At 39.9% G+C, this 19,946-nt stretch overlaps 1 protein-coding gene across 11 annotated transcripts in view; it reads left to right on the top strand.

Moving 5' to 3' along the window:
- The window catches only part of RBMS2 (RNA binding motif single stranded interacting protein 2), an 82,138-nt gene that overhangs the window by 8,599 nt on the left and 53,593 nt on the right, over nucleotides 1-19,946 (top strand). For 3 of the 11 annotated variants that reach the window (XR_011255280.1, XR_011255282.1, XM_069581010.1), the window contains exon 1: nucleotides 11,423-12,234. Coding sequence is in view for 7 of the 11 variants with exons in the window: in XM_069581010.1 (XP_069437111.1) it covers nucleotides 12,169-12,234 (66 nt within the window). In the remaining 4 variants the exon portion in view is untranslated. Of the gene's footprint in view, nucleotides 1-10,779; nucleotides 11,148-11,272; nucleotides 11,341-11,422; nucleotides 12,235-19,946 lie in introns of those variants that run through there. The other 8 variants (XR_011255281.1, XM_069581011.1, XM_069581012.1 and 5 more) reach the window with 5 other exon arrangements.

Here is a 19,946-nt window from a genome sequence, read left to right as displayed (position 1 = left end):
CTAGGCCCTTAAATCTATTTCTCACTTCCACTGTATAATCATATTGTCAAATGTTACTTCTGCATTTACAGAGATGATCATGGGGATTTCAGTTCAGTTACTCAGTTGTGTCTGACTCTTTGCAACCCTACAGACTGCAGCACACCAAATTTCCTGTCCATCACCAACTCCCAGAGCTTACTCAAACTCATGTCCATCAAGTTGGTGATGCCATCCAACCATCTCATCCTCTATCGTCCCCTTCTCCTGCTTTCATTCTTTACCAGCATCAGGGTCTTTTCCAGTGAGTCGGTTCTTCCCATCAGGTGGCCAAAGTATTGTAATTTTGGCTTCAGCATTGGTCTTTCCAATGAATATTCAGGACTGATTTCCTTTAGGATGGACTGGTTTGATCTCCTTGCAGTCCAAGGGACTCTCAAGAGTCTTCTCCAACACCACAGTTCAAAAGCATCAATTCTTTGGCACTCGGCTTTCTTTAGTCCAACTCTCACATCCACACATGACTACTGGAAAAACCATAGCTTTGACTGGATGGACCTTTGTTGGCAAAATAATGTCTCTGCTTTTTAATATGCTGCCTAGTTTGGTCATAGCCTTTCTTCCAAGGAGCAAGCACCTTTTAATTTCATGGCTGCAGTCACCATCGGCAGTGATTTTGGAGTCCAAAAAAATAAAGTCTGTCACTCTTTCCACTGTTTCCCCATCTATTTGCCATGAAGTGATGGGACCAGATGCCATGATCTTAGTTTTCTGAATGTTGAGTTTTAAGCCAACTTTTTCACTCTTTTCTTCTTTCACTTCCATCAAGAGGCTCTTTAGTTCCTCTTCAATGTCTTCCATAAGGATGGTGTCATCTGCATATCTGAGGTTATTGATATTTTTCCCGGCAATCTTGATTCCAGCTTGTGCTTCAACCAGCCCGGCATTTCACATGATGTACTCTGCATATAAGTTAAATAAGCAGGGTGACAATATACAGCCTTGACATACTCTTTTCCTGATTTGGAACTCGTCTATTGTTCCATGTCAGTTCTAACTGTTGCTTCCTGACCTGTATACAGATGTCTCAGGAGGCAGGTCAAGTGGTCTGGTATTCCCATCTCTTGAAATGGAGTAGCCATCATAGTCAACAAAAGAGTGCAAAATGCAGTACTTGGATGCAGTCTGAAAAACAACAGAATGATCTGTTTGTTTCCAAGGCAAACCATTCAGTATGACAGTAATCCAAGTCTGTGCCCCAAACAGTAATGCTGAAGAAGCTGAAGGTGAATGGTTCTATGAAGACCTACAAGACCTTCTAGAACTAACACCCAAAAAACATGTCCTTTTCATTATCAGGGACTGGAATGCAAAAGTAGGAAGTCAAGAAAACCTGGAGTAACAGGCAAATTTGCACTTGGAGTACAGAATGAAGCAGGGCAAAAACTAATCGAGTTTTGCCAAGAGAACACACTGGGTCATAGCAAAGACCCTCTTCCAACAACACAAGAGAAGACTCTACACATGGACATCACCAGATGATCAATACCGAAATCAGATTGATTATATCCTTTGCGGCCAAAGATGGAGAAGTTCTATATAGTCAACAAAGAACTGACTCATTGGAAAAGACCCTGATGCTGGGAAAGATTGAAGGCTGGAGGAGAAGGGGGCAACAGATGACAAGATGGCTGGATGGCATGTCTGACTCAACGGACATGATTTTGAGTAAGCTCTGGGAGTTGGTGATGGTTAGGAGGGCTAGGGTGCTGCAGTCCATGGGATCTCAAAGAGTCAGACATGACTGAGCAACTGAACTGAACTGAAGAATTTTCCACAGTTGTGATCCACACAGCAAAAGGCTTTGGGGAGCTCTGTTGCTTTTTTGATGATCCAGTGGATATTGGCATTTTGATATCTGGTTCCTCTGCCTTTTCTAAATCCAGCTTGAACATCTGGAAGTTCATGGGGATTTTCCATTATTCTATTAATATGTCATATTACATTACTTGATTTTTGAATATTTAACCAGCCTTGGGTTCCTGGAACTAACTGCAGTTGGTCATGGTATTTAAACCTTTCTTTATATGTTTCTGAATTCAGTTTGCTAATATTTCATTGAGGTTTTTTCATAAGGAATGCATTCATAAGGAATATTTGTATGTAGTTTTTTTCCTTATGATCTCAATCAGTTTTTAATTTAATGATTTTTTATACCCTTTGATAATCATTGCCCAGACCAACTGTTTCACTAGGGTTTGTTCTATCATTCCTTATTTATTATTTTGAATTCGTGTATAAATAAGGACTTAGGAATGATGCTAAAGCTGAAACTCCAGTACTTTGGCCACCTCATGAGAAGAGTTGACTTGTTGGAAAAGACTCTGATGCTGGGAGGGACTGGGGGCAGGAGGAGAAGGGGACGACCGAGGATGAGATAACTGGATGGCATCACGGACTCGATGGACGTGAGTCTGAGTGAACTCCGGGAGATGGTGATGGACAGGGAGGCCTGGCATGCTGCGATTCATGGGGTCACAAAGAGTAGGACACGACTGAGCGACTGAACTGAACTGAACTTGCTTCATCAAGTATTTAGTCATTCAGGGATACAGTTCATATAGAAAAGGTAGGCTGTATATTTGATTTTTTTCTCTTTACTTGCCAGTTTATAAAATAATAAGTTGGTTCCATAATATCAAAGGTGATCAGTCAGAGTTTTAAAAATTACTATGAATTTGAACAACTAAAATATGTTTACATTCTTTGCAATTTTTATTCTTTCTGATGCTCAAATATCCCATCTCTGGATAGTGGGAGTCCCCTCAAGTTGAGTCTTGAATCCTTTGACACAACCCCAGTAGTTTTTTTTTTTTAATGATTGACAGATCTTAACAGTAAAAAAATACTGCACACTTGTGGACTTCCCTGGTGGTCCGATTTTTAAGACCCTTTCCAGTGCAGGGAATGTGGGTTTGATGCCTGGTTGGGGAAGTTCCGCATGCTCAGGGTGTGGCCCAAATTTAATTAATAATTTCAAAACAACAACAACAGCAAGAGATTCACACTGTTTATGATAGGAGAGTAAGTATTTCTTTAACGAATAATTAAGTGAAAATTACCTGGGACCTTACAGGATTTTTAATGCGTATTAGGTTTGATGTATATCTTAGATAGGACTAGCTTGCTGCAATCATTAGAGTATGACTGAAAATTAGAAACAGTAATTTATAGAAGATTCACGTAATAGATTTCCTAAACATTAATTCTCCTGAAATAAAATCAGGAAATAAAATTTCTATTATACTTAGTTTTAGATATGGTTCATAACGCATGTCAATTTTATGGTTTTGATGTTGCCTTCTCAAAGATGTGAAATACTAGGAATACTGGCCCCAAGTAGCTGATATGCATATGAAAGAAATTACTTCAGCAAGCCCAGACTCCTGCATCTTCCCTAAAATAGAAAAGCAATAAATTCCTTAACTTGATATACCTAGTTTTTCTTAATTAACAATAATCTTTTGATATTCAGACTACTTGCCCCTTATTGCAAACTTCTGTATAACCCTGACTCCTTTCTCTGCCACCTCTGAGCAGTTGTCAGTCGCTTGAAATGGCTATCTCCTGGGCTTGAAGTCCTAAAAATTCCCTCTGAATAAAACATTATTCAGTTTTTAAGTTGTGACTATTTTTAAGTTGACAAAGGGTAAAAGTGAATATCCTTTTGCTTAATACTGCAAAAGGAGATATGCTATTTTGCATTTCCACACACAATATGTGATAGTCTTTTTACCACAGTCTCTCCAACAGACTGTTGTCAAGCTTTTGGATTTTTGCCAGTCTGGTGGGTGAGAAGTGGTGTCTCCAAGTAATTTTAATTTTATGCTAACCAACACATTTCAATAAGTTAATGACAGTCTACATTAACATATAAAGAAAGAAATTTGCCATTAGGCATCTACGATTTTATGAGTTGGCTCTGATCCTCAACCTGCAGGTTATTTAGTTAGATTTGTGGTAAGAAGAAAGATGGATTTGTTAAAACAACTATTATGTTAATAAAATATTCAGTTAAAAAAAGATGGATTTATTATCCTCAACATAGCAGAGTAAATAATCAACTATGGTCTCATACTTGGAAAATGTTTTATAATCAACCAAGTACTTTTAGAGACATTATAATTTGCCTGTCATGATTATTCCTGAGAAATAGGACAGGTGCTATGCTCATTTTGTAGAAGGGAAAACTGATTGAGATTTTCCAGTTTAACACAGCAAATGATAGAGCCGGGTTTAAATTTCGAATTTCTGATCTACCTGTATACGAGTTCTGTGGTTTCTCTTCCTGGTATTTGCTAAAGGATGCATGACCTATATTACCCAGGAGGTGGCAGTGTTCTCTTAATGTTCATTGAGATTCACTTTCACACTAGAGTTACTTAAAAGAAATTGAAAATTGTATTCTTCCATCTGGTATTCTTGAGCGTAAGTTATGTTTAGGTGTTAAAGATAAAAGGATGAATAAAGTCTGCTTCCTAGAAAGTCACCATGTAGGTACAAGAGTTGGGGCAGTAAGTAAGAGTTAAAAGCCTACAAAATTATGTATAAAATGCTGTGGGAATACAAATTTATAGTGGGCCTTTGGGTGGTGTCTTTTATGTGATGATGGGGGTATAGTTTTACCTAGTACACAGATGAGAGACACAGGTAAATTCTAGCTTTCTGATCTCCTCAACACTATATTCAGTATTTTTAATATCTTTTCAGATGTAAATACAGTGTTGAAGTTTATTCCATTTGTTCATTAACCAAATATTTTAAAGTGGTGTGTGTGTTTTCACACTTGTATCCAAAATGTGTATGTTGAAATGGTTTCTCATTCATCCTAATATCAGTTCAGTTCAGTCACTTAGTTGTGTCCGACTCTTTGTGACTCCATGAATCGCAGCACTCCAGGCCTCCCTGTCCATCACCAACTCCTGGAGTTCACTCAAATTCATGTCCATCGAGTCAGTGATGCCATCCAGCCATCTCATCCTCTGTTGTCCCCTTCTCCTCCTGCCCCTAATCCCTCCCAGCATCAGAGTCTTTTCCAATGAATCAACTCTTCACATGAGGTGGCCAAAGTACTGGAGTTTCAGCTTTAGCATCAGTCCTTCCAAAGAACACCCAGGGCTGATCTCCTTCAGAATGGACTGGTGGGATCTCCTTGCAGTCCAAGGGACTCTCAAGAGTCTTCTCCAACACCACAGTTCAAAAGCATCAATTCTCTGGCGCTCAGCCTTCTTCACAGTCCAACTCTCACATCCATACATGACTAGTGGAAAAACTATAGCCTTGACTAGACGGACCTTAGTTGGCAAAGTAATGTCTCTGCTTTTGAATATGCTGTCTAGGTTGGTCATAACTTTCCTTCCAAGGAGCAAGTGTCTTTTAATTTCATGGCTGCAACCACCATCTGCAGTGATTTTGGAGCCCCCCAAAGTAAAGTCTGACACTGTTTCCACTGTTTCCCCATCTATTTCCTAATATAGGGTGCTTCTATTTTTTCACATTAATTAGCTTTTTATTTTTGGCTGTGCTGAGTCTTCATTGCTTCAGGAGAGGCCTTTCTCTAGTTGCTGTTAGCAAGGTTACTCTAGGTGAGTATGAGGGCTTCTCTTGTTGAAGAGCATGGGCTCCAGGGCGAGCGGGCTTCAGGAATTGTGGCTCCTGAGCTCTCGAGCACAGTTGTGGTGCACTGGCTTAGTTGTTATGTGGCACGTTGGATCTTCCTGGACCAGGCATTGAACCTGTGTTCCCTACATTGGCAGGTGGTTTCTTAACCACTGGACCCACCAGGAAGGTCCCAGGGTGTTTTTACTGCTGCTTCTGTCTAAAGGAGCATGTTTCTGTAAGCCTTGCTGTTTCTCCTGTGACTGCCAGAGGACAGTAGAGCAGCCAACACACAGACCTAGCATTTGTGCATGACTAAAGAGAGAGATGATTTTATAGCATCTGGGCATTTTGCATCCACGAAGTAGGAATTAGGGTTCCACTCCAGATGGAGTTTCCTTTCTCCTCTTTTCTTCTAGAAAGGGATGAAGGAGATCCTTTTCAAGAAGCAAGCTTTCATGGGGAGGTTGTCACTGCTGACAAATATTTTTAAATGTTACTTTAGCGAGATACTATTAAATACTGGGGATATAATAGGGTACACAAAATAGTCACAGTCCCTGTCCTCATCAAGTCTGTGATTCTGGCAGAACCTACTAGTGACTAGTAACCTCATAAATAGTGTATATTGATGTTTTAGAAGCCACTTCTTATATTCAAATCTTGTTTCATCTGAGAGTTTCAGGTTATGCTACAAATTATCCCTGAGAGGAAAGCAGAATTCAAGCAAATTATCTTCTAAATATATAATGAATCAAACCTCAGGTAGAATCTTGAATATTTAATTGGCAGCACTTCCCAGCAACTGTAGTTTTCTATTGTTTGCATTATAGGTTTATCCCTAGAAATATCCTCCAATGTGCAACTTAGGAACAGACTAAAATATTCGATATCTCTGCTACTTGAGATAAAGAGTTGATTTGAAGAAAACAGTTGAACTTTCACCTCTGGAATCTTAGGATTATTCTTTTATTATTTATGACCCCTAAATATATATTTATCAGAATTTTAAATTTTACAATCAAGTCACACTGATACGGAAACAATGCTGAATTAAGACAGAAAGTCTGGATTCTGGTGTCAGATATTATTTGACTCCCAGGACCTTATGGAAGTGAGTTTACCTCTCTGTTTTTGTTTTTTTTAATCTGAAAATGAGACAGGACAAAGGAAAGGAGGTATCCAGTTCACCAGTGTTCTGACTCATTATCATCCTCACTGCCTCACACTTTTTGCAATGTTGGATTTAATCACATGAAATTACCAGTATTTGACTATTTGAAAAGATTCTGTGTTTAACCTACATAACCAGCCATTTCATTTGGTTCAGTCTAATTGTTGAATTCAGTTGTGGGCTTTTATTGTGATTATCTGAGTTATTTATTTTAGGGTTCAGTTCAGTCGCTCAGTTGTGTCCGACTCTTTGTGACCCCATGAATTGCAGCACGCCAGGCTTCCCTGTCCATCACCATCTCCCAGAGTTCACTCAAACTCACGTCCATTGAGTCGGTGATGCCATCCAGCCATCTCATCCTCTGTCGTCCCCTTCTCCTCCTGCCCCCAACCCCTCCCAGCATCAGAGTCTTTTCCAATGAGTCAACTCTTCCCATGAGGTGGCCAAAGTATTGGAGTTTCAGCTTTAGCATCAGTCCTATTTTAGGGATAGCTGAAGCTATACAAAATTAATGGCTCAAGTGTGAAGGAAATGTGCATTTGGAGACTATAATATTACTTATCAATGCAGTCCATTCTGGGTGTGCATAGAATCCAGTCTAGTCTTTTCTTTCTACATTGTGCTAATTTTCTGGTCCATGGATGCTAGATGATTTGATTGCTGTATTTCTTTAGTGTCTGTCAAAGGAAGAGTTACTTGAAAGTTTTGTTAGGGTTTTCTCTGTAATAAGTTTTGCCCAGAAGTATCTTATTATGAAAGAGGAGAATATACTATTAGCACTGATATCCAGGGTATGAGTTAAATAATTCTGCAGAGTTGCCTTTCTTTTCCCTCTCTTTTCTATGAGTTATGTCAAGGAGTTGAAAGGGCGAACTTTCTCAATTTCTAGTTTTAGACCAATTTTGTCATTTTGTCATTCCATCCTACATCTGAAGGGAACAGGGCTAAGTTTCTCTAGTTGTTTGATGCAGATCCTTAAATATTCCTGCTTGAGTAAGCTGATGTGTTAAACTTTTTTTTTCCCCACTTCTTGAGGCGTTATTCATCTCTTTACCATGAAATAAATTGGACTTTTGGGTCTTTTGTCATTACTTAGACTTTTGGTCGCAGAAGTTAATCAGTGAGAGGAAAGATAACCCACAGAGGATTTTTTTTAGTTCCCCACCCAGGATAAAACCCATGTCCCTGCAGTGGAAGTGCAGACCACCAGAGAAGTCCTAAGACCTCTGGCTGCTCTACCTGAGACACTTAAAACTGTTGTTTTGTTACTGAGTTCATGCTTGTACTGCTTGTCACAGGACAGGCCAGTAAATCGAGAGACAAGTTGTTGAGGCAGGGAATAGTGACTTTATTTGGAAAGCCAGCAGACTGAGAAGATGGTGGACTATTGTCCCAAAGAACCAGTACCCAAGTTAGAATTTAGGCTTCTTTTATACTAAAAGTGTGTGGGGGGGTTGGTTGTTACAGACTTCTTAGGGTCAGAATCCTTTGTTCTTGCATCTGTCCATGTAGGTCAGGTTATATTGTTTCTGTGTACCTCCAGCATGACAGATGTTACTCTGTTCTGTAGCCTTTTAAATCTCTGCATGAATGGAAAAGTGTTAAACCTTAAAAGTCAGAACCTTGAAAATGGGCTATTCTTTATATTTCAGGCTATAGGCAGCATTCTTAACTTGTAGCAAAAGCAATAGAATACAAAGGTTAAAGTAAAGAAACAGATCCAATATGGAGTCAGATTTGTTCTTCCCTATTACAGTTTTTCTGGAGAAATCACATACTTGTCTATATGGAATTTGAGGTATAGATATCTCTAAGAGATGTTCCAAATAACTATTTTACTTTTCCCCCCTCAGAAAAACTCTTGGGTGCTATGCCCAAAAGAACCAAGAATTTGAGAAGCATTGACTAAATCTAGAAAAATGTAAGCAGTCATAATTGGCAAAGCAGATGAGGGGGGTGGGTATCAAAGTAAACACACTGGAAGAAATAGGATTCTTCCTCTTTTCATACACTTTCTGAATCTAACCACAGAACTTCATCACCTTTTCTGTCACTTCCATAAGATTCTATAACTTCCTTCATTTATCTTTAAAATATTTATTTATTTATTTAGCTGCACTGGGTCTTAGTTGCAGTGTGTGGATTCTAGTTCCCTGACCAGGGATCAAACCCGGGCCCCCTGCATTGGGAGCACAAAGTCTTAGCCACTGGACCACCAGGGGAGTCCCTACCTGCTTTAAAAATACACTTAAAAATGGACTTCCCTGGTAGTCCAGTGGCTAAGACTTGTAGTCTCAGTGCAGGGGTCTGGGTTCCATCCCTGCCTGGGAACTAGGTTGCACACGCTGTGAGCAACTAAACTCTTGAGCCACATCTAGCGAGTCCTGGGCCACAACAAAAAATGCTGTGAGCAGCAACTGAGACCCAACACAGCCTAACAAATAAAAACATATATATATATAATAGAATTTATTTAATTGGATCCTTCTTTATCTACTTTTAGAGTGGCAAAAAGGTGTTAAATTTTAGGGTATATGAAGATCTTCCTCTTTTAAAAATCTATTTCAGTTTCTTAAAGTAGCAGGACTCTTGAGAAATGGGAGCTGCGATGTCTTGTCTAATGTGCTTTGATTCTGCATTATTTTGTTTCCTTTTTTTTCCCTAGAGATAAGAGATAGTCCACCAATTTCAGGAGATTGGAGTTATGAAAAGAATTTTCAAATAATCAGATCATTTGCTTCTGGAAGATAGAAAAAAGAAATTGGGTTGGATGATTCCTGAAATTTCTTATTTAGTATTTCCACTTATATAGTTCAGCCTATCTAGTCCTAGTATGATCTTTTGAATGTAACTAAAATACTAGTTTTTGGAAATGTTCACATCAGATCATAAAATCTGGCTTATGTAATACCCAGAGGGATACACACTGGGAGACAGTGATTAATCTAAATGGAGCTAACACCTGTTAGCTTTTTACCAAGTGTTTACCAAGTGTGTCATGTACCTTCCTAAGGGCTTTATATGCATTGCCTTATTTCACTTCATTACAATTTTAGGAAGTAGAGACTGTTTATTTACTGTATTTTACAGATGAGCGAAATGAGGTTCAGACATGTGAAGTAGTTCTCCCAGTGTCACTCAGCTTGTGAATGAGAGGACTGAACCAGAATTTGGATTTGACCCTAAAGACTAATGAAGGAGCTATTATCTCCATTTTAGAAATGAGTGCATCAGAGATGTTAAGTAACTTGGCTTAAAGTTACGTAGACAGTAACTAACAGTGGTGTTAGGATCTGAATGCATGTCTGCTTTTCTCTAAAACTTATGGTTTTAACTATCTTAAATTCTAAAATATCATTGAGCATTAAGGAGTGCAGTAAGAGAACACAACACATTGAGAATATTAGGATTCTTAAGAAATTAGGTTGAGTGCTGTTATAAACCTCATTATATTTATTTATCTCTGCTGGGTCTTAGTTGTAGCACACAGAATCTTCTTAGTTGCAGAATGAGAATTGTGCTCTAATTACTATATAGAGTTGAAGTGAAGTGTTAGTCACCGAGTCATGTCCGACTCTTTTCGACCCCCACTTCACTTCAGCTCTATATAGTAATTAGTTCCCTGACCAGGGATTGAACCCAGGGCCCCTGCATTGGGAACACAGAGTCTTAACCACTGAAAGATAAACCCCGCTATAAATCAGGTCTTAAAGACTAAGGTTTGGTGCCACATTGTTAGGCTAAGGGAGAAGGAACTAAATGTCAATGATAACTTGGCATATAGTGAATGAGAACCTCTGAGGGCAGAAAAGGGACTTAAAAAAATATGGTATCCGTGGGAGATGCCTTTATTGATTTATTGACTGCATTTGGCTGCTGTGCTTCCAGTCTCAGCTGCAATTCCCACATTGAGGCTGTTCCCACCCTTCCTGTGTCCCTTGAGCTTAGCAGGCACTTCCTGTCCTATTAGAAATGAAAGTTAGAGATTGGGGGTGTGGTATGTATGTATTTACTCTGCAGAATGTTGGTACTGTTTGTCCCTTTATTATAGCAAAAAGGTGACAGGAGAACTGGAATAGAGACTGGGACTTCATTTAAGGGAGGGTTTGGACTTAATGTTTGTTGTGGCAAAGCAGACAGGTTAATTTATTTCTTAGAATATCCACTATGACAGTGAGGGGGCCTTAAGGGATTTGAAGGCTTTCATCCTATATCCCTGTTCCACTTGGACTAGATTGGTAAATTACTGGATCGCGTTCTTAAATTTTTGGTTTCCTACAAGTTTATTTTATTGTTAAGGTACCATCTACAGCACATTCCTTTAGTACTGTTAGAGGTAAGTGTAGCAATTGTGTTAAATTTTTGATTCTAAAGTTAATGTTCCTTTCCTCCTAAGATCTTTGTATTTTTCTTCTCTGTGAAGTGTGTTTTTAAAAAAGTTATTTGTTTATTTTTCTGCAGTTTAGAGACAGCTTGAAGCAAACATCCCAGCTCTGTGAACTTCAGCTTGGGGATAAACTTCAGATTGGGTGAGTAATCGTTTCAGTTTCATGGACCTTGAAGCTCAGAATAGTGGGATCAAGATTCATATAAGATAGCTTACAATTGTTCAAGAAATCACTAGGCAATTATGTCTCAGTAAAGCTGGGGGGAGAAAAAGAACTAAGCATCAAGTTTCATGACTTACTCTGGTTTGAAAAATCATTTTTGAAGTCATACCTGGAGGAATCTGAAAGGATTAAGAAGCATCAGCCCATCAGCGTGACCCAAGAGGAATAAAACTGTGCAAAGATCTGAAACTAGTTATTTCCCCATCCTCTGTTTTGCTTGTCTCTGCTCTTCGGTGAGCTCTTCTGTTTGTTATTCTGTGTGTTAAGCTCGCTGTAAATATAAAGTGGTGGTGGGGGGGAAGTACTGAGCTTATTTTCTTCACATGTTCTCCAAAGCAGTGTCCCTTTAAAATCAAGTTTGGAATCTTATAGCTGAGATCTAAGGAGAAAATGTCCTCGTTTTTTCCATGAGAATCTGAACTTGTACAAAATAAATAGGAAAGGGGATAGAGTTGAAAGACCTAAAAACTTCTTTTTGGTCTAACTGCTAAGCCTATGAAAAATTAAAAAATAACATCTTGGGCATTAGGACCCAGTGGAAGAGCCTCACTCAGACTCGGGGTTAACTTCTATCAGTGACGTAAACAAGCAGCCCTAGCTCATTCTTTACTCCCCCTCCCTCCCCCCTCCTCCTCCTCCCTTTTGCCTCTCCCTGCTCTTCCTCCCTCCCTCCCTCCTTCTCTCCCTCCTTTCCTCTCCCTTTCCCTCTCCCTCTTTCTCTCTTAGCTTCCTGACATTAAAGAGAAAATGCTGCTATCAGTGACGTCCAGGCCTGGGATTTCGACTTTTGGCTATAACAAGAACAACAAGAAGGTAGGGAAAAGTGCTTTTTTGGAATTCAGCTACTTCCTTTTCTGGGGATCGGGGAGTGCTCTTGGCTTTAACATTCTCCTTAAGAGGGGAACAGGCTTCCTCTCCTCTCAGCTCCTCTCTTTTTCCACCACTTTTTTTGGTCATCTTTTCTTACCTGGTTCCGAAGTTCCAGGAATTTACAGCCCTTTACCTGAGGCCTGAGAAGGCAGTGGAATTAAAAACAAATCAAGCTTTGCAAGTTCAGAGCTTTGTGAAGTTAGTTTGACTTCCTGCTGATGTATCCAATTTTCACAGGGAAAATATGTCACCTCAAACCCTGGCCCCCAGCCTGCTCACTCCAAGGTTATTTGATTAACTGCATTCTCTTCCAGCCCACCTTCCTTCCTACCATTCCATCAGCGTTATCAGGTAGCTTGAATACAGTGAGTGAAATCACAGCTTCATCTGAGGACTGAGTCTACTCTTGGAGCTTAGATAGAGACCCTACTCCACCCAGCCTGTAGGCAAGGAGTTTTTAAGAGAAGACCTTGGGAATTAAGGCAGAAAGTTCTGGGATTCTTTGGGGTCTGCTGCTAAGCTGGGGCTTCCTGCTCTGCAGATAGCCAAGCTCAGCAGGCACCTTTGAAGTCTTTTTGATTAACCCACAGCTGCCAGAGAGTTGTGCTATGCTTGGGCACAGGGGCAGTCTGGGGAGAGGTGTACAGTCGTGCCCACAGTTGCCAAGGAATATCTTGGGCAGTTTCTTGGCATTTCAGTGCACACAGTGCTGACTAGGAGAAACTTTATGCTGTAGCAGAAAGACCCTTTACCCTCTGTCTTGATTTTCTAGCTGGTCTTTGTAGAAAAAAAGGTGACGTATATATTTTAGGATATTTTGTTCATTTGATGGATTGTTGGGGCGTAGGAAGGGATTCTTGATGCTTTCTTATATACCTTACGAGACTGATATAGGTGAACAAAGTATCTGATGAAGGCAGTGGGTAAATGTTTGGAACCGAAACACCTGGTGTTAGTTTATATGCTATTCATTCTGTCATTGCTTCCCTGGGGGCTCAGACAGTAAAGATCTGCCTGCAGTGCAGGAGACCAGAGTTTGATCCTTGGATCGGGAAGATCCCCTGGAGAAGGGAATGGCAATCCACTCCAGTATTCTTGCTTGGAGAATTCCATGGACAGAGGAGCCTGGAGGACTACAGCCCATGGGGTGGCAAAGAGTCGGATACGACTGAGTAACTAACACACGTGCGTGCGCACACACACACGCACACACACACATTTTATGTCCGTAAGAAATATGGGTTCATATGTTATCAATTTTATATACACACATAAATCAATATGATTTTGACAGAGGGATAGCTCATCTGTCTTTATTCTCTTCAAATCTTGTATAGTACTATATAAAAGTTTCCTTCCTAATTTTTTCCCTCCAAGTCTCTCAGATTACCCGTTAAAATACAGTAAAATGAATTCCAGAAATGGTTTTTTTCCTGTTAGTACCCATGTATTTGATGATATCTAAAATATTCTTGTTTCTTAGCTCTGTACTTCCTTTTCCTCTTGTTGTATAGGAAACATTTAACCAGCTTCTAAATCTAGGATATTGTAGGGCAGGGGTCCCTAACCCCTGGGATCTAATGCCTGATGCCCTGAGGTGGAGCTGATGTAGAAATAATAGAAATAAAGTGCGCAATGAATGTAATGCTCTTGAATCATCCAAAACCATTCCCCACGCCCATCTGTGGAAAAATTATCTTTCACAAAACCAGGCCCTGGTGCCAGAAAGGTTGGGGACCACTGATGTAGGGGACAAGGGTTATTATTGTGGACTGGGATTCAAGTATATCTCTTTCTGATAACTTGTAAGGTTTGAGAAGCGCATTAAGAAACCTGGGTTGGGGTAGATCGTAATTACTCAGGCTATTTGTCAAATGTTCTTTGGGTTCTTATAGGTCAGCGTTATGATGACATCGCTTTGTGACTATGACAACTTGTGTGTATATATAGGTTTGTAGGTATTGGGCCTATTTAAATGAAGTGATTACTATGTTACTGTTCGTCTTTTTGTTGATGTGTACAGCTTAATGTGTTCATTTTTTGAAAAGAATGTTTTGAGTGAATCTGATCATGTAATTTGGCTGTTTATATACTGAAGGTTAGTTTTTTAAATAAGTTGTTAGTTTTTAGTAATAAACATAAGATGTATTTATTTTTAAAATTTAAGCATCAAGAGGTATATAAAACAAAATATCTTCCCTTCATGTCCTGAAGTTACCTAAATCCCACCCAGTAAGGGAAGTAATTAGTAGCAGCTTGCTTTGTCTATTCTACCAGACTCTTTTCAATGACAAGTTAAAGTTTTAATTTTGACATTGGCTTATTTACCATTTCTATTAATACCTAAGTTTGTCAGGTAGGACAAGTCTACAAAGTTTTGGAGATCTCTGGAACATTTGAAAAACTGAAATAAAATTCTGAATTTCTGAGAAGGTACACATTATAAATATCTGCTTTTCTTTTCCATCATTTTGTTGTACCAAAATCTGTAAGTCACAGATTTGTAGAGATCTGTTTTCTCTAAGGAGTATTTTTGTATCATAATTTACTGTAGTTGTCACTTCTGGTTAGTGGAATATCTTGAGTGAGCTCAGTTTGAAAAGATTTATTTGTACAGCACTTTTGTAACTCCATTAATTTTTATTTAATGTCTTTTAAAAGTAGAATTGTTTGGGGACTTTCCTGGCAGTCCAGTGGTTAGGACTCAGCGCTTTCACTGCCATGGCTGGGGTTCAGTCCCTGGTCAGGGAACTCAAATCGTGTAAGTCCTGCAATTCAGGAAAAAAAAAAGGAATGTTTTATTTTGAAACATATTTGTGTATTTTATCAGAGAAGTTGTTTCCTGAGGAGCCAAGGACAAGCACAGTTTTCTTATTCTTTCTCGGCTGTTGTAAATACAGGTATACAATGAACAAGCGTATAATGCCTGGTAAAGGCACACACATTCTTTCTCAGGATGTACTGTTGACTATCCATTCTTTTTAATGGAATTAAGTAATCACAAGGGCTTCCCTGGTGGCTCAGTGGTAAAGTATCTGCCTGCCAATTCAGGAGATACTGGTTTGATCCCTGGGTCGGGAAGATCCCCTGGAGAAGGAAATGGCAACCCACTCCAGTATTCTTGCCTGGAGAATTCTAAATCATAGAAAGGAGAAAATGTGAATTTCAAAGAGAGATTCTGAAAAATTATGGTATTAAAAAAAATCTATCTTAATTATTCTTAGTTCTTAAAGGAAAAAAAGAAAAGACTAAAGGTAAAAAGATCAGAGTTCTAAGGTCGCAACACTTCCTTCAGCTTTTGAAAGAGTTGCCTCAGTAGAGAGATTTGTGTCTAGGTGAGACTGAAAGAGGAAGTGTTTGTGAGTAAAGGAATTTCAGACTTGTAAAGAGCCTAACCACACCTTCCCTGACATCATCTTCCTGGCATGTGTTATTATAAGTTAACTCCTCACAGCATCAACAACCATTCCCTTTGGAAAAAAAGAAAAGAGACTTTGTTAACTTGGGATAATTTGCCTTCCCTGACCTGTTTTGCATAAATTTCTATTTCTTCTTGATCTTAACATATTGAAGGCCATATTGGGGTGGGGAGTTGCGGGGAGTGGGGCGGGCTGGAGGAGCAGAGGCCGTGATGAGAGCGAACTGGCTGGTGGGCATTGCCAGATTTTCACTCTTTAAGAAGTCTGAGTTACCTGAAGGTTTTTGGAAGAGTTTACTCAGGAGAGCAGAAAGTGGGAAGCAATACTAGAATTGTTCATACTTCTAACAGGGAGAGAGAATTTTTGTGTGTTGCCCACCAGGCTCCTCCATCCATGTGATTTTCCATGCAAGAATCCTGGAGTGGGTTGCCGTTTTCTTCTCCAGGGGATCTTCCTGACCCAGGGATCAAACCTGAGTCTCCCGCATTGCTGGATGGGTGTATATTACCTGCTTAGCCTAGTGCCTGCCCACCGTTGGGCCAGCTTTCCTTATCTCCCCACGTCCCCTGCACGCTGTCATTACGCTGACTCTGCTTGAACCAGCTGTGTTATCTGCAGTTCTCTGGCAGTACTCTTTGGTTGTTGGTTTCCATTTCTAAAGTCCTAAGAAAATATGCTGTAAGACAGAAAAATATAGAAAAGAAACAAAACAGAAGAAAATATAAATCAGAAGTCAGGGACTTCCCTGGTGGACCAGTGGTTAAGATTGTGCATCTCCAATGCAGGACACCTGGTTTCAGTCCCTGGTGAGAGAACTAAGATCCCACACGCTGTGTGTGTGCAGTGTGGCCAAAAAAAGTCAGCTAGAATTAAAATGCAGATGTGCAAACCGTAAGAGTTAATCCTGGAAGATGAAGACTGATGCATAGTCACGATTTTGTCAGTGGAGAGGTGGTTGGTGACTTTAACAAGCAATTTCAGATTGAGGAGTAAAAGCAGGGTTGGAGTGGGTTGTTGAGTGAATGAAAGTAAGGAAGTATAGATGGTAAATATGGACTGATCTTTTAAGAATTTGGATTAAGATGAAAGTGCAGGAAAAAAATAAAAAAAACAGGCAAAATGTCTGAATAGATATTTCATCAAAGAAGATCTACAAATAGCCATGAAAAGATGTCCAGCGTCATTAGCCATCAAGGAAATCAAACCCACAGTGAGATACCACTTCACACCCACAAGGATGGTTGTAATCAAAAACACAGATAATAGCGTGGTGTAATTGTACTCTTATAACCTGCTGATAGGAATGTAAAATGGTGCAGCTGCTTTGAAAAAGATTTTGGCGGTTCCTTAAAAGGTTAAACACACTCTGTATAGACATTACTTTGCCAACAAAGGTCCGTCTAGTCAAGGCTATGATTTTTCCAGGGGTCATGTATGGATGTGAGAGTTGGACTGTGAAGAAAGCTGAGCACCGAAGAACTGATGCTTTTGAACTGTGGTGTTGGAGAAGACTCTTGAGAGTCCCTTGGACTGCAAGGAGATCAGTCCTGGGATTTCTTTGGAAGGGATGATGCTAAAGCTGAAACTCCGGTACTTTGGCCACCTCAGGCAGAGTTGACTCATTGGAAAAGACTCTGATGCTGGGAGGGATTGGGGGCAGGAGGAGAAGGGGACAACAGAGGATGAGATGGCTGGATGGCATCACCAACTTGATGGACGTGAGTTTGAGTGAACTCCGGGAGTTGGTGATGGCCAGGGAGGCCTGGCGTGCTGCGATTCATGGGGTCGCAAAGAGTCAGACATGACTGAGCAACTGAACTGAACTAGGTATGTACCCAAGGGAAATTAAAACATAATGTCCACACAAAAAGCTTGTACATCAGTGTTCATAACGGCATTATTCATTATAGCCAAAAAGTGGAAATAATCCATATAGCCATCAACTGATGAATGGATAAGTAAAATACTATATTTACCCATACAATGGAATTTTGGGTTTTATTCAGTGATTAAAAAGTAGTAAGAGTACTGGGACTTCCCCTGGAAGTCGACTGGTTAGGACTCCAGGGCATGGGTTTGATCTCTGCTTGGGGAACTAAGATCCTACCTGCCATGTGATGTGCCAAAAAAAGAAAAAGTAATAGGGTACTGATACAGTCTACAAAATGGAAGAACCTTGAAAAAATTATGTTAGTGAAAGAAGCCAGTCACGAAAGACCACATACATTTGACCCTTGAACATCGCGGGGCTTGTAACACCAGCCCTGTGCAGTTGAAAATCCACATATAAGCTATATTTGATCCTCCGTATCCATGACTCCTCCATATCCATAGATCTGCATCCTCAGATTAAACCAATAGCAGAAAATCCACATGTAAGTGGATTAAAATCTGTGTTGTTCAAGGATCAGCTGTATTTGATGCTTCCATTTATATGAAATGTCCAGAATCAGAGAGATAGGAAGGAGATTAGCAGTTGCCTAGAGATGGAGTAGGAGAGTTTGGAGGGAAAGAAAAGTGACTGGTAATGGGTATTGGGAGAAGGCAATGGCACCCCACTCCAGTACTCTTGCCTGGAAAATCCCATGGACGGAGGAGCCTGGTAGGCTACAGTCCATGGGGTCGCTAAGAGTTGGACACAACTGAGCGACTTCCCTTTCATTTTTCACTTTTGTACATTGGAGAAGGAAATGGCAGCCCACTCTAGTATTCTTGCCTGGAGAATCACAGGGACGGCAGAACCTGGTGGGCTGCCAGAACCTGGTGGGCTGCCGTCTATGGGGTCGTACAGAGTCGGAAACAGCTGAAGCAACTTAGCAGCAGCAGCCGTGGGGTATTGGGTTTCTTTTGGGGGTAATGAAAATGTTCTAAAATTGATTATAGTGATCCAAATACCATTGAAATTATATTTTAAATGGGTTAATTACATGGTATGTAAATTATATCTCAATAAAGTTATTTTATTTTTAAATATTTGTTTATAATTTTTAATTTGGTTGTGCTGGGTCTTAGCTGTGACATGTGGGATCTAGTTCCCTAACTAGGGATCAAACCCGGGCCCCCTGCATTGGGAGCATGAAATCTTAGCCACTGGACCACCAGAGAAGTCCCAAGTTGTTATTTTAAAAAGATGGGGAGCAGAGAAATGAGATGAAGGCTGGAAGAAGATAGTGGTATGTGGGGAGAATTTTCTTAAAGGTGGGAGATACAGAAGCCAAAGTGTAATTAAAAAGGTTCATGATCAGTTACTTGATACTTTCCAAATATATGTGTTGATTCATAGTCCCTCCCATTCTCTGATTCTGTTGCCTTTGTGCTTCATGTAGTATTCAGCCTCTGATGCTTTCTTGTTGTTGTTCCTTCCTTTTGGAATGGCCTTTTGCTATTTATTTGTTCATCGTACTCACATTCATTAAATAGCTCCAGAATGTGCTAGGACCTATGTAAATAGACTGTTATTTCTTTTATTAAAAGAAAAAAAACAAAACCCTTTCTCTTGGTGCCATGTCTTCCTTCAGCTGCTGTTCCATTTTTCTTCTTCCCTTTATATAAACTATCTTGAAATAATTTTTTAAGAGTTATATATACTAGCTGTGTCCAATTTATTTCCTTCCATTACTTCTCTTTTATTATCTTTAATATATTATTTAATAACAGATTACATGTAACTATAAAGCATATCATGTACGGATATGAGAGTTGGACTATAAAGAAAGCTGAGTACTAAACTGATGCTTTTGAACTGTGTTGGAGAAGACTCTTGAGAGTCTCTTGGACTGCAAGGAGATCCAACCAGTCCATCCTAAAGGAAATCATTCCTGAATATTCATTGGAAGAACTGATGTTGAAGCTGAAACTCCAGTACTTTGGCCACCTGATGTGAAGAGCTGACTCATTTGAAAAGACCCTGACACTGGGAAAGATTGAAGGCAGGAGGAGAAGGGGACGACAGAGGATGAGATGGTTGGGTGGCATCACTGACACAATGGACATGAGTTTGAGTAAGCTCTGGGAGTTGGTGATAGACAGGGAATCCTGGGGTGCTGCAGTCCATGGGGTCGCAAAGAGTCGGATACAACTGAGCAACTGAACTGAAGCTGATAAATCATAGTAACAAGAGCAACACCTGTGGGCTTCCCTGGTGGCTCAGTGGTAAGGAATCTGCCTGCCAATGCAGGAGACGTGGGTTTGATCCCTAATCCAGGAAGATCCCATATGCCACAACTACTAAGCCTG

Source organism: Ovis canadensis, chromosome 3 (assembly GCF_042477335.2).
Source record: "Ovis canadensis isolate MfBH-ARS-UI-01 breed Bighorn chromosome 3, ARS-UI_OviCan_v2, whole genome shotgun sequence".
Lineage (NCBI taxonomy): Eukaryota > Metazoa > Chordata > Mammalia > Artiodactyla > Bovidae > Ovis > Ovis canadensis.
The sequence above is the reverse complement of the archived record's forward strand: the minus strand, read 5'-3'. Positions and strand labels throughout refer to the sequence as shown.